Source organism: Podarcis cretensis, assembly GCF_951804945.1.
Source record: "Podarcis cretensis genome assembly, chromosome: 15".
NCBI lineage: Eukaryota > Metazoa > Chordata > Lepidosauria > Squamata > Lacertidae > Podarcis > Podarcis cretensis.
Window position 1 is genome coordinate 33,957,898 of NC_137185.1, and position 12,297 is coordinate 33,970,194.

The 12,297-nt window shown below is 46.9% G+C and overlaps 1 protein-coding gene and 1 long non-coding RNA gene across 6 annotated transcripts in view; one reads left to right on the forward strand and one right to left on the reverse strand.

Annotated features, from left to right (window-relative positions):
• LOC307204003 overlaps positions 1 to 3,379 on the reverse strand; it is a 93,421-nt gene extending 90,042 nt beyond the window's left edge. Inside the window, exon 1 of the long non-coding RNA XR_013833442.1 lies at positions 3,116 to 3,379. This is a non-coding gene — a long non-coding RNA (uncharacterized lncRNA). The remainder of the gene's footprint in view (positions 1 to 3,115) is intronic.
• Positions 3,380 to 5,491: 2,112 nt separating this feature from the next.
• SLC37A2 (solute carrier family 37 member 2) overlaps positions 5,492 to 12,297 on the forward strand; it is a 66,914-nt gene continuing 60,108 nt past the window's right edge. For 2 of the 5 annotated variants that reach the window (XM_079955081.1, XM_079955083.1), the window contains exon 1: positions 5,496 to 5,656. In XM_079955081.1, coding sequence (XP_079811207.1) covers positions 5,598 to 5,656 — 59 coding nt within the window. In that variant the 5' untranslated portion in view covers positions 5,496 to 5,597. Of the gene's footprint in view, positions 5,657 to 12,297 lie in introns of all 5 variants that reach the window. The other 3 variants (XM_079955084.1, XM_079955082.1, XR_013833385.1) reach the window with 3 other exon arrangements.

Consider the following 12,297-nt stretch of genomic DNA (forward strand, 5'->3'; position numbering starts at 1 on the left):
ATCTCTGTGCAGCAGCATAGACTTCTTTCAGCTCCAGCTGCAGGTCCTCCAAGGTGACCATGGAGCAAGTGTCAAATACTGTCCTTTAGTCCCACCTTCCTACAGAATAGGACAAATATTTGCAGATAGCTTATCAAGAACAGAATGGAGAGCACCCGTATTAACTTTGGATAATGTTATCAAGATTCAAATGGAGTGTCTATTGGTATAACAGAGGAGATGTCAGGACACCGGAAGAAGCATGTGAATTAAGGATATAAATACTGGAAAAGAAATAGAATACCAAAGCAATTCTTTCCAAAAAAAAGGGTTCAAGATGGGTGGCGGCAGCATGGCTATCTCCCAAAGCTGCACATAGATTACAGTAGCTCCAGTGACATTCATTTTCAGGGATATAAAGTTGGATGAACAATTATGGATCTCTGAATCTAGAACGAAGAATTCTTAAATTCATGTCTATCATTATGGGGGTGGGGGAGGTAAGGCCAGCAAATAATTGCAATATTCTGATATGACGGCATTGTGAATCAGGGATTATTTGCTTGAGTGTTACGTATTGCTTATTATAATAATAAATCAGTAAAATAAGTTCTCACTAGGCATATGCACAATGCATTATCTTCTTATTTGGCAATCTCATAGCCTAGTAAGATTGTCCTCCATGAACACAATTTTAACAGTGAGCTGAGGCTAATTCTGAATCCACACGTCCTTCCACAGTGGGGACATAGGTTTCCAGACAGGACTTGATCACGGTGAGGGTTTACCAAGCATGCTTTCCTCTTAGCACATTTCTCCCTTTCATCCTGACTTCAAGCATCTTCAAAGCCCATGACACCTTTGGTAGAGGCTGTTCTCCAATTGGAGCACTCGCAGGCCAGTGTTTCCCAGTTGTCTGTGTTTATACTACATTTTTTAAGATTTGCCTTGGGAGTCTTTAAACCTCTTTTGTTGACCACCAGCATTACGCTTGCCATTTTTAAGTTCAGACTAGAGTAGTTGCTTTGGATGATAATCAGGCATCCGCACAACATGACCAGTCCAATGATGTTGAAGAATCATTGCTTCGACACTGGTGATTGTTGCTTCTTCCAGTACACTGGCATTAGTTCGCCTGTCTTCCCAAGTGATGTGTAAAATTTTTCAGAGACACTGTTGATGGAATCTTTTGAGAAGTTGGAGATTGTGTTTATAAGTGGTCTGTGTTTCACAAGCATACAGTAAGGTTGGTAGTACAATAACTTTGTAAACAAGCATTTTGGTTTCCCTGCAAATGTCCCAGACCTCAAACACTCTGCACTTCAATTGGGAGAAAGCTGAACTCGCAGAGCAGAGCTCAGGCGATGCTGGATTTTGGCATCAGATGCCAAATTCCTGGCATATCCAGGTAGAGATGGGAAACTAAACTGGCCAGTGGGTCTGACTTGGAATAAGGCTGTTTCCTATGTTCTTAGGAATACAAAATACATATATCCCAGAGGGCTGGCTGTACGGTATTTAGTCATTTGCAGCAAAAACAAGAAAGAGTCTTGTGTTACCTTAAAATGCATTACGACATAGGTTTTTATAGACTAATGCTCAGTTCATCTTGCAGGGAGTATGATCCTCATTTGTCAAGTGAATAGTGTAAAGAGGCAAAGAGGAGGAGATTAGAGTTAAATGGGAATGGAATGCAATTCTGTTGTTGTTGCTGCTACTGCTGCTGCTTCATTATCTAATGTATATTGGATGGTTTTCCCCCCTAAATTGATTTTTGAATTCTGAATTTATTGTTATTCATGTTTTATACTGTATTTTATGCTGTTTTTTGTTGCATCAATTAAGTGCTAAGCCCGGTTTTCTGAACCAGGAAGGGCGGGGTATAAATTATTATTATTATTATTATTATTATTATTATTACTATTATTATCTTATACCTGAAGGTCTCAAGGCGACTTATTTAACGGACAAGTCAGTATTAACCCCACACATCAACAGTTAACTAAAAACAATCACACATTTAAACCTCAAATGTAAACCTCAAACCTCAACCCAAGTTCGCATGAAAGAAGTGATTGCTATATAAAATACCAGACTGAACCAAAAGCAGCCACAACAGGAGAGAGAAAAGAAGAGGAGTAGCATTCAGATGCAGAGAAAAGTCTTGGTCTGGTGTGGAAAAGACATCAGCATTGGCACCAGGCCTTTGGGGGTAGCCATGGGGAGACCTGGAGGTAGTTGCTCTGTACTTGTGGGAAATTTTACCTGCTAGCCTTCTGTTTGTGTTTCTGGGTGAAACAATAAGGATGTGCTCACACTAGAACACAGTAAAGTTGCCCCCCCCCCCATGTGTTTCACAGCTTTTCCCTAGCTGTTTTCATAAACATGTCTTCAAGGACTGCCTCTCTCCATAGGTACCTACCCGGACCCTGAGATCATCATCTTTGTGTGCCTCCTCCACAAGAGGTCCAGAGGGTGGCAACACGAGAACGGGCCTTTTCTGTGGTGGCTCCGTTTGTGGAATGCTCTCCCCTGGGAAGTTCATCTGGCGCCTTCATTGAGGCGCCAGGCAAAAACATTCCTATTTAACCAGGCCTTTGGCCGACTGACAGGGACGCAGGTGGCGCTGTGGGTTAAAGCCTCAGCGCCTAGGACTTGCCGATCGAAAGGTCGGCGGTTCGAATCCCTGCGGCGGGGTGCGCTCCCGCTGCTCGGTCCCAGCGCCTGCCAACCTAGCAGTTCGAAAGCACCTCCGGGTGCAAGTAGATAAATAGGGACCGCTTACCAGCGGGAAGGTAAACGGCGTTTCCGTGTGCGACTCTGGCTCGCCAGAGCAGCGATGTCACGCTGGCCACGTGACCCGGAAGTGTCTCCGGACAGCGCTGGCCCCTGGCCTCTTAAGTGAGATGGGCGCACAACCCCAGAGTCTGTCAAGACTGGCCCCTACGGGCAGGGGTACCTTTACCTTTACCTTTACCTTGGCCGACTGACATCCAATGTTCTCTTAAATGTGTTGTGGAGGGGGGGGTATTGGTTTGGTTTTTTGTTTGTATTTTTTATTATATATTTGGTGGTTTTTAATATTGTAATCATATGTTGTGAACTGCCCTGAGATTTTACAAATTTAATAAATTACCGTATTTTTCACTCTATAAGATGCACCAGACCACAAGACGCACCTAGTTTTTGGAGAAGGAAAACAAGAAAAAAAAAAATTCTGAATCTCAGAAGCCAGAACAGCAAGAGGGATTGCTGCACAGTGAAAGCAGCAATCCCTCTTGCTGTTCTGGCTTCTGTGATAGCTGCGCAGCCTGCATTCGCTCCATAAGACGCACACACATTTCCCCTTACTTTTTAGGAGGGAAAAAGTGAGTCTTATAGAGCAAAAAATACGGTAATTAATTAAAATAAAATAAACATGTCAGAATCGTTTCTATTTGTGTGCACACCAGGGGGTGCCGACAGGCAAGGATGCTTTTAGCTTGTGCAAAGCTCTTCACCTATTGGCTAGAGATGGGTTACCATGTGCCCTCTTTCTCGTGGGTATGGAAAACGAGAGTCGTCATAGCGATCCATGGTTAAAAGTTGCAAAACAACAACAAACCTCTGGTTACGTGAAACATATTCAATAAACACACAAGACGTAACCGGCTGTGCGTTTGAAAAAATTATATATACTATTCATTGTACTGAATTGTAGATTTCAACAGAGGTAGTTCATAAAGTTCAACGAAGAAAATAGAAGACCCAGTGGATCAGTTCATTCTCTAATCAGTTTATGCATAAAGTCCATATATGTGAAAGTGTCTATTCCACCTGTCTGTTCATAGAGTCTAGCAATCCACACAAAAGGTTGTTGCAGTTCCACAGAATCCTTTCACAGAGTCTAAGACAAGGATTTCCGGAATATTAGCCTTGTTTCGCCGTCCTAGGCTTCATCAGTAGTACAGACTCATATATGATATCACAGGACAGTGGATCTTATAGCATAGTAGTTTCACATATATGGACCTTATGCATAAACTGATTCAATACAATGAATAGTATATATTATTTTCCCAAAAGTACAGCCGGTTACGTCTTGTGTGTTTATTAAAAGTAAAAGTCAGCAAATGTGTCCTCTTTTCTGCTCTTCAAAAATGGCAACCCTCCAATGGGTGTGGAGATGGTTTGAAAAACAATGCATCAAACAGTAGCATTACACTGCTTGGTACCTCAAATCACCCAGACCCTGTGCTTGGCATCCGAGGCTCTCCATTCCTTGAGAGGTTCCAAGTTTGACAACATGAGAACAAGCCTTGGTGGCTTCCCATCTGTGGAATGCTCTCCCCAGAGAGGCTCAGAAAGAGCTGTTCCCCAGTGGAATGGGCTTCTTCGGAAAGTGGTGGGTTCTCCTTCATTGGAGGTTGGGTGGCCATCTGCAAAAGTGGATCTAGGGGTGCATAACCAATTCGGTCACCCTGGGTGGAGATCTTCTGGGGTGCTGCAGCAAGCACCGCAACTATGAAGTCCAATGGAATGTGAGAAGGAGGTGAGGAGGCACCAGACATTTGCATTGCCCAGAGCACCACTGAAATTCGAGATGCTAAGCTTTTGAATTATGGTGTTGGAGGAGACTCTTGAGTGTCCCATGGACTGCAAGAAGATCAAACCTATCCATTCTGAAGGAAATCAGCCCTGAGTGCTGACTGGAAGGACAGATTGTGAAGCTGAGGCTCCAATACTTTGGCCACCTCATGAGAAGAGAAGACTCCCTGGGAAAGACCCTGATGCTGGGAAAGATGGAGGGCACAAGGAGAAGGGGACGACAGAGGACGAGATGGTTGGACAGTGTTCTTGAAGCTACGAACATGAGTTTGACCAAACTGCGGGAGGCAGTGGAAGACAGGAGTGCCTGGCGTGCTCTGGTCCATGGGGTCACAAAGAGTCGGGCACGACTAAACAACAACAAGGTCTGGCACTACCATCTGTCAGGGATTCTTTAGCTGCGTTGCCTGCATTGAAGGGGGTTCGACTTCCTTCCAACTCTCCAATTCTATGATCCTATGAACAAATTCCTAAGCAAACAAAACGAGAACAAGCGTGTTGCGCTGCAGGCAAAATTAGATTGCTTAGCAAATGAAGCAAGGAATAAAAGTTGCCAGCGTCGATTTCTGACGCTGAGGACAACACCAAAAAAAGCTCTCGCTTTTCCGAGGCAAGGCGGCTGGTGGTGCTCAAAAGCATCCGAGCAGCGTGAAAACCTGACAGCCATTCCCGGTGGCGCAGTTGCCGCCTCCCCGCCTTGGCTCTGCGCTCGGGCGCGCAGCATGTGATTCCGGGCCGGCCGGAGCCAGGGGAGGGGCTGCCGGGGCGGCCTCTTCCTTCTCCCGCTTAGCCCTGCCCGCGCCGGGGCGGGGAGGCTGCCTGAATCACGGGCATCATGTGCCCGATGCCCGGGCTCCAGCGGGGCATTTAAATGCCAGCGGGCGCCGGGCCCGGAGCAGCGCCAGCTTCCGCCACCATCTCCGCCGCCGGCCCGATCCATCTCGCCCGGAGAGAGACGATTGCGCGCTCCTCGTCCGGGTCCTGCTTCGCGTCCGTCGCCGCGCTGTGCGCCCTCGCCTAGACCGCTCGCCATGAGAGCCATCCCCGCGCCCGGGATCCGCTTCCTGCGCTCCTTCTCCAGGGACAGCTGGTAAGAAAGGGCGATCCGGGCCTCGCCTCGCCGGGCCGGGCCGGCTGCTGCTTGGGGCGCCCTCGGGGCCGGCGACGCGACGCGCCTAGGCTGGGCTTGGAGACGCGCCTAGGCTGGGCTTGGAGAGGTCCCCTGTCTGCTCCGGCGAGGGCGCTTTCCCTGATCCTCTCTCGCCTCCCTCGATTGGCTCAGCGACGGAGGGTGGAGAGAGAGGGGGCTTTATTTTGCAGCTGGGGTGACAACCCCCCCCCCCCAATGGGTTTGGGGATCTGGGTTTAGGCTTGGAATTGAGCCGGCCTGGAGAGGGGGGAAGAGTATTTGCTGCATCCTCCTCCTGATTCAAGGGTTTGGTTTTTGCTTTCTTTCTTTTCTTTTTCCTTTGTGTGTGTGTGGCGGTGGTGGTAGTTTATCTCAAACTGGTGGGAAAAAGAACACGCTGACTCAGAGAAACAAAGCCCTGCTGTGTGTAGAGAAATGCCGCAGAGAGGCTTCTGGCTGGCTGCAGCTCAGCGGCGCGCAGCACGTGCCCTGCAGGCAAAAAGGCTTCAGGGTTCAGCGCCAGCATCTCCAGGTAGCGTTGGAAAGGACAGGCGGTGCAGACAATAGCGTGCGAGATGGGGCCTGGCTGGGTTCATCTGCAGACACACAAGGCCCTTTGAAGCCTCTCTTTTCCCTCAAAAGAATTCTGGGTGCTGCTGTTTACCCCTTACAGAGTGGCAGTGCAGGGCAGATGCTGACGATATGGTTTACCTATCTGTTCTTATTGTATTTTGTTCGTTAGAAGATAATGTTAAGAACATTATGTTAAGAACATGAAACTGGCAGGAATTAAAAACTGCAGGAATAAAATGGACTATTAACTTGGGGCGGCTTGAGGGGAAAGAAGCGTTTTCAACCAACAGCAAAAACATAATGTTGGGGCTTGCATTTCTTTCTAGAAAGAGAATTTTGGAGAACTGGTGCCACAGTGTTGAAATCAAGGTTGCAGTGCACTTGGCACATTTATTTGTTCTGTAAAGTGGGCTGCTAAAGTGGATGAGTTACAGGCACTAAGGCTCACCTGCCTCACAAGGTTGTTGAGAGAAGGAACACCCTGTATGCTGCCTTGAGCTCCCTGGGCTATAAATATAAATGATTTGTGGAGAGATAGGAAACCTGTGGCCCCCCAGATGTTGCTGGACTATAACTCCCATCATCCCTGACCACTGGCTGTGAAGGATGGGAGTTGTAGTCTAGCAAATCCCAGGTTCCCCAAAATGTTTGACTGGCTTTTGTAGGAAAGATCTGCTATCAAGATACTAAAATCTGGAAAACTTCTGCATGAGGGTTTTCCATTTGCAATCCAAATGGGATTTCCATTCTTCTACAACATTTTCCCAGATATATTTATCCACAGGAATTTTTCTAAAGTATATGCAAAACGTAACAGTGGAACCAGCCCAGAGTTGTGACAGAGTTAATTTTGGAAGCATTTAGATCTACAATCCTAAATTATTCTTAAAACTGAGCCTTAAAACTGAGCAGTATGCTGCTGTTACTCTATCCATTTACACTTCAAACTTATCATTTTGCAGATTGGTCCGCGTTGTATCAGCTTCTTGCTGGTTTCAGAAGTACTTTGTCAAAGTCTCTCATTGCTAGTTTATATGGAGTACCCAGGGCTTGCATTTTCACTTTTTCGTAATTTATTTTCCATATTATAGATGGTCTTTTGAGGCTGCCCCTCTCACGGTAGCTCCCAGCATGTTAAAAACAATCTAAGTAATAAAAACATAACAATAAAAAGCACAGCAACAAACCTAACAATCCTCAAAGCAATATTATAAAAAACAATTGTCAGTAGGCTCAAATAATACAAATGTAAAAGCAAACAGAAAAAATTGGGGACAGAAAAATACCAACATAAAAATGAATTTAAAGCAGTTTGGTTTTTTAAAAAATTCTTAAGCAGGGAGTTCCATGGGCATGGGGCAATCACGAAAAAGGCCCTGTCTTCTGTGGCAGCCATTATAATGCTTCATGGTGTCAAACCAAGAAACAGGGCCTCAGAGGCTAAGCCTAAGACTTGGGCAGGTTTATACAAATAGTCTTTCAAGTATTTTAAGGCAGGGTTGGGGGACCTGTGGTTGTCCTGATGTTGTTGGACTACAACTCACTTTCATCACCAACCACTGGTAATGCTGACTGGGGCTAATAGAAGTTAAGAGTCCAGCCACATCTGGAGAGCCACAGGTTCTCTGTTCCTGGTTTAGAGCTTTGAACCATCACCACTTTAAGTTGGGCCCAGAACTGAAGGAGCTGATGCAAAGTAAACTTTGCCTGCTGTGCTTGAGTCAGCTACATTTTATCTCGTTCACACAGGTGTTGAAAGGAAAATAAGTTCAGGCTGATGGCATGGGGCTGGAAGAGGCTCTTGTGTTTACCTGGCTTCACTTAATCTTGAGAGGATATCACATCACCTGCAAGAGACTATCTAAATCTCAGTTTAATTACTCCAACCGCAGGGGTTATACTGCCTTTCTTGGGAAGCAGTTGCAGACATTTCCTAACAGAAATTACACTTCGATCTTTTGAGGTCCAATTGCTACACTGTGTGACCCACATGATTCAGTTTTCAGTCGTGTGTTTGCAACACTGAATAGTTCCACCCCCACATGTTTTTGTATGCCATTGTTCAGTAATCAGGTCATCTCACTGCAGCGCCGTTTTACAAAATGAATAGAATAAGCTTCCAATGGATATACACAAGCAGAACACTTTGGGACTAGCCAAGGCATTTTGCATCCTTTTGGGGTTTTGTTTTTTTTGTAAGTACGTAACTTCCTTCTAATTTCTACGTGGATATTCATTTCTTGATGCTTGCAGGGTCAAAGCAGTAACTTGCATTTGTGAACGAATCTCTGCGGGGGAAACACACCCGACTCCATCCATTCTATACCAGACACTGTTTTTCGGGGGGGGGGGGTTGCACACTAATCTACAAGAGAGCAAGTTGTGCTTGTGTTGCTTTCGAATGCTAGCCCCCAGTTGGGGTGGCCCTGTGCCCTACCTTACAGAGGATAGTCCTTTACCTTTATCTGAAGGGCTGTTAGATGGAAGTCCTCTATTTGAATTGTCATCAGGTCCTCATCTGGTTTAAAGATAACACATCACAAGGAGGACGGGCCCTTTAAATTGCCCATCCACAATCAGCAGCTGGACACCAGACTGAGCAGAAACATGGATCACCTAATCCCAGCCTCCCCTGCTTTTCGATTCAGATTATTCCTCTCTAAATTTGCATCTAAAAGGGATGCGGGTGGCACTGTGGTCTAAACCACAGAGCCTAGGGCTTGCCGATCAGAAGGTCGGCAGTTCGAATCCCCGCGACGGGGTGAGTTCCCGTTGTTCGGTCCCAGAGCCTGCCAACCTAGCAGTTCGAAAGCACATCAAAGTGCAAGTAGATAAATACGTACCATTCTGGCGGGAAGGTAAACGGCATTTCCGTGTGCTGCTCTGGTTCGCCAGAAGCGGCTTAGTCATGCTGGCCACATGACCCGGAAGCTGTACCCCGGCTCCCTCGGCCAATAAAGCGAGATGAGCGCCGCAACCCCAGAGTCATCTGCAACTGGAACTAACGGTCAGGGGTCCCTTTACCTTTAAATTTGCATCTATATTAGCATGTGCAGGTTTAATGGAAATCAGTGCCCTCTTTCCCCTCTTGTTCATCAATGTAAAAGCAGCTGCCCATGCCCTGAACTATACTTGTGGTTGATTCCAGCAGTCTTCAAGTTAGTCAAGAATATAAGAGGAGCTTGTTGGGTCAGGCTAGTGACCCATCTAATCTGGCATTCTTCATCACAGTGGCCAACCAGATGCCTGCAGGATTCAAGCACAAGAGCCCTCTCGCATCTTGTGACTCCCAACAACTGGCATTCAGAAGTATCCCTGCCTCTCTCTGACTGTGGATGCAGAGCAGATTCATCCTGGCTAGTGAGGGGATGCAGGTGGCACTGTGGTCTAAACCACTGAGCCTCTCGGGCTTGTTGATCGGAAGGTCGGCGGTTCAAATCCCCCCTGACGGGGTAAGCTCTCGTTGCTCTTCCCTCACCAAGACTAAATGATAGTTTTTTTAAAAAAGGCATTGGTAGAAACAATCATATTAAGAGGGAGTATCGGTCAAAGACTCCCTTAAGTAAATTATTCTTTGCTGCTTTTGCAAAAGTAAAGCTATTCCAAACCTTGGGTGCTTCTCCCGCCATGGTTCTGGCAGCAGAGAAATCTTTCACAGGGCCTCCAATGGTGAGTGAAATTGCCAATCAAGCTTATATGAAGGAAGGCAACTCTTGAGAAGAAAAGGAAAAAAAATGCAATTCAAGCAAAAATTCTAGAAGGCAGTAAGAAAAACAAAAACAAAATCCTGAAGAAGACAACTAAAACAAGCTAGGCCAAAGGCATGTTAAATAAAAAAATGTGAGAAGAGGCCTCTTGCATCAGACCAAAAGCCCATTTAGCTCAGGGTTCTGTTTTCTATAGTGGCCAACCAGACATTTATACAAAGTCTAGGAGCAGAACACGAGAGCTCTGCTAGTGCTCCCCAGCAGCTGAGGGCAGTAGCCAAGAAAAGGAGTTTGGCTGGTGCAAGAACTTTTGTCTCTGCAACAAGACTTCCCTTCCCCTTCCCCTTCCCCTGCACCCCTTAAATCTGTTTTGGGGTTACACCCTACCCCTCTAGAGCAGATTTGGAGATGGTGTGCAGAGAGGAAGGAGAGAGAGAGAGGAAGTTCCATTCTCCATCATGCCAGTGGGAATCCTTCTGCTAAGGGAAGTACTTGGAAGTATGCGGGTGGCGTTGTGGTCTAAACCTCTGAGCCTCTTGGGCTTGCCGATCAGAAGATCGGCGGTTCGAATCCCCACGACGGGGCGAGCTCCCGTTGCTTTGTCCCAGCTCCTGCCAACCTAGCAGTTCGAAAGCATGCCAGTGCAAGTAGATAAATAGGTACCACTGCGGTGGGAAGGTAAATGGTGCTTCTGTGCGCTCTGGTTTCTGTCACGGTGTTCTGTTGTGCCAGAAGCGGTTTAGTCATGCTGGCCACATGACCTGGAAAGCTGTCTGTGGACAAACGCCAGCTCCCTCGGCGTGAAAGCGAGATGAGCGCCACAACCCCATAGTCAGCTTTGACTGGATCTAACCATCCAGGGGTCCTTGACCTTGACCTTTTGGTTGGATTCTACTGTGGTTATTCAGAAGCATGGTTCACCCCCCCCCAGTCCTGGAAAGAGCACATTGCCATCATGCCCAGTAGCCACTGTTTGCTTTATTCTGATGTCTAAAGGCAGACTGGCAGAGAACTGACAAACACAGAATTCTACAAAGTCCAAATGCATTATTAACACATGCACACAAACACACACATTCCTCCCCTCAGGTAATGAAGATCATCTTGCAGATGTTTTCTGCCATGACCTCGTCCTTGCCAAGCAGTGCTTTCCAAGACTTTATTTCCTTCCGGCATTCTTTGCCTGTACACATGGCAGCCGGCCACTCTCCTCTTTGTCTGCCGCTCCTTCATTTCAGAATCCTTTAAAGTGATTTGTTAGGACATCCTCCGGATGACCAGTTGGTTCATTTTAAAGTGGTGGTGATGGGATTCAGATCCAGGGACCGAGCGCAGCCTTCAGGGCAAAGCCTTCATTGCATCCCCAATGCGTTGGCCTGGCTGGAATGTGTCCTTAACCTCCCATATTGCCTCTTGCTCTGCACGGAGGACAGGGAGGTGTGTGTGTGTGTGTGTGTGTGTGTGTAAACTACACTACTGCACAAAGGTAAAAAAATACATGCATTGGTCTGCCCACATTTACCTCCAGCTCCTCCTGCCATTGCCCTTTGGCCCTTGGACTGAAATAACGTTCCCATCTCTGTTTTGAAGCAGCTGGACAAAGGCTCAGATAGGCAATGGTTGCTCAGAGTTGGGTTCACCACCAGAGGATTTCTCCAATTCTACATGAGAAATAAAGAACTTACTTTAATGCGGAGGAATGAAATGGACCAGTAGCTTTGGTGACCAACTAAAGGTAAAGGTAAAGGGACCCCTGACCGTAAGGTCCAGTCGCAGACGATTCTGGGGTTGTGGTGCTCATCTCGCTTATTGGCTGAGGGAGCCGGCGTACAGCTTCTGGGTCATGTGGCCAGCATGACTAAGCTGCTTCTGGCGAACCAGAGCAGTGCACGGAAACGCTGTTTACCTTCCCGCCGGAGTGGTACCTATTTATCTACTTGCACTGTGTGCTTTTGAACTGCTAGTTTGGCAGGAGCAGGGACTGAGCAACGGGAGGTCACCCCGTCGCGGGGATTTGAACCACCGACTTTCTGATCGGCAAGTCCTAGGCTCTGTGGTTTAACCCACAGCGCCACCCGCGTCCCTTGGTGACCGACTAGCCTGGCTCTATTTCTCTTCTGTTTATCATGTATGGCCACCTGTGCTTTCCCCAGTCCAGATCGTCTCAATTATCCTGGGCTTTGGCTCCTTGGAGACCTGACCTGCTTTGCATCTTCCCATTAACCTACTGTCCTAATTAGAGGGAGGGAAGCCTTGAGTGTGACGCAGTTAGCTTGGTTGCTTAAGGGCCCACTCATCTGCCTAATTATGAGTCTAATTATG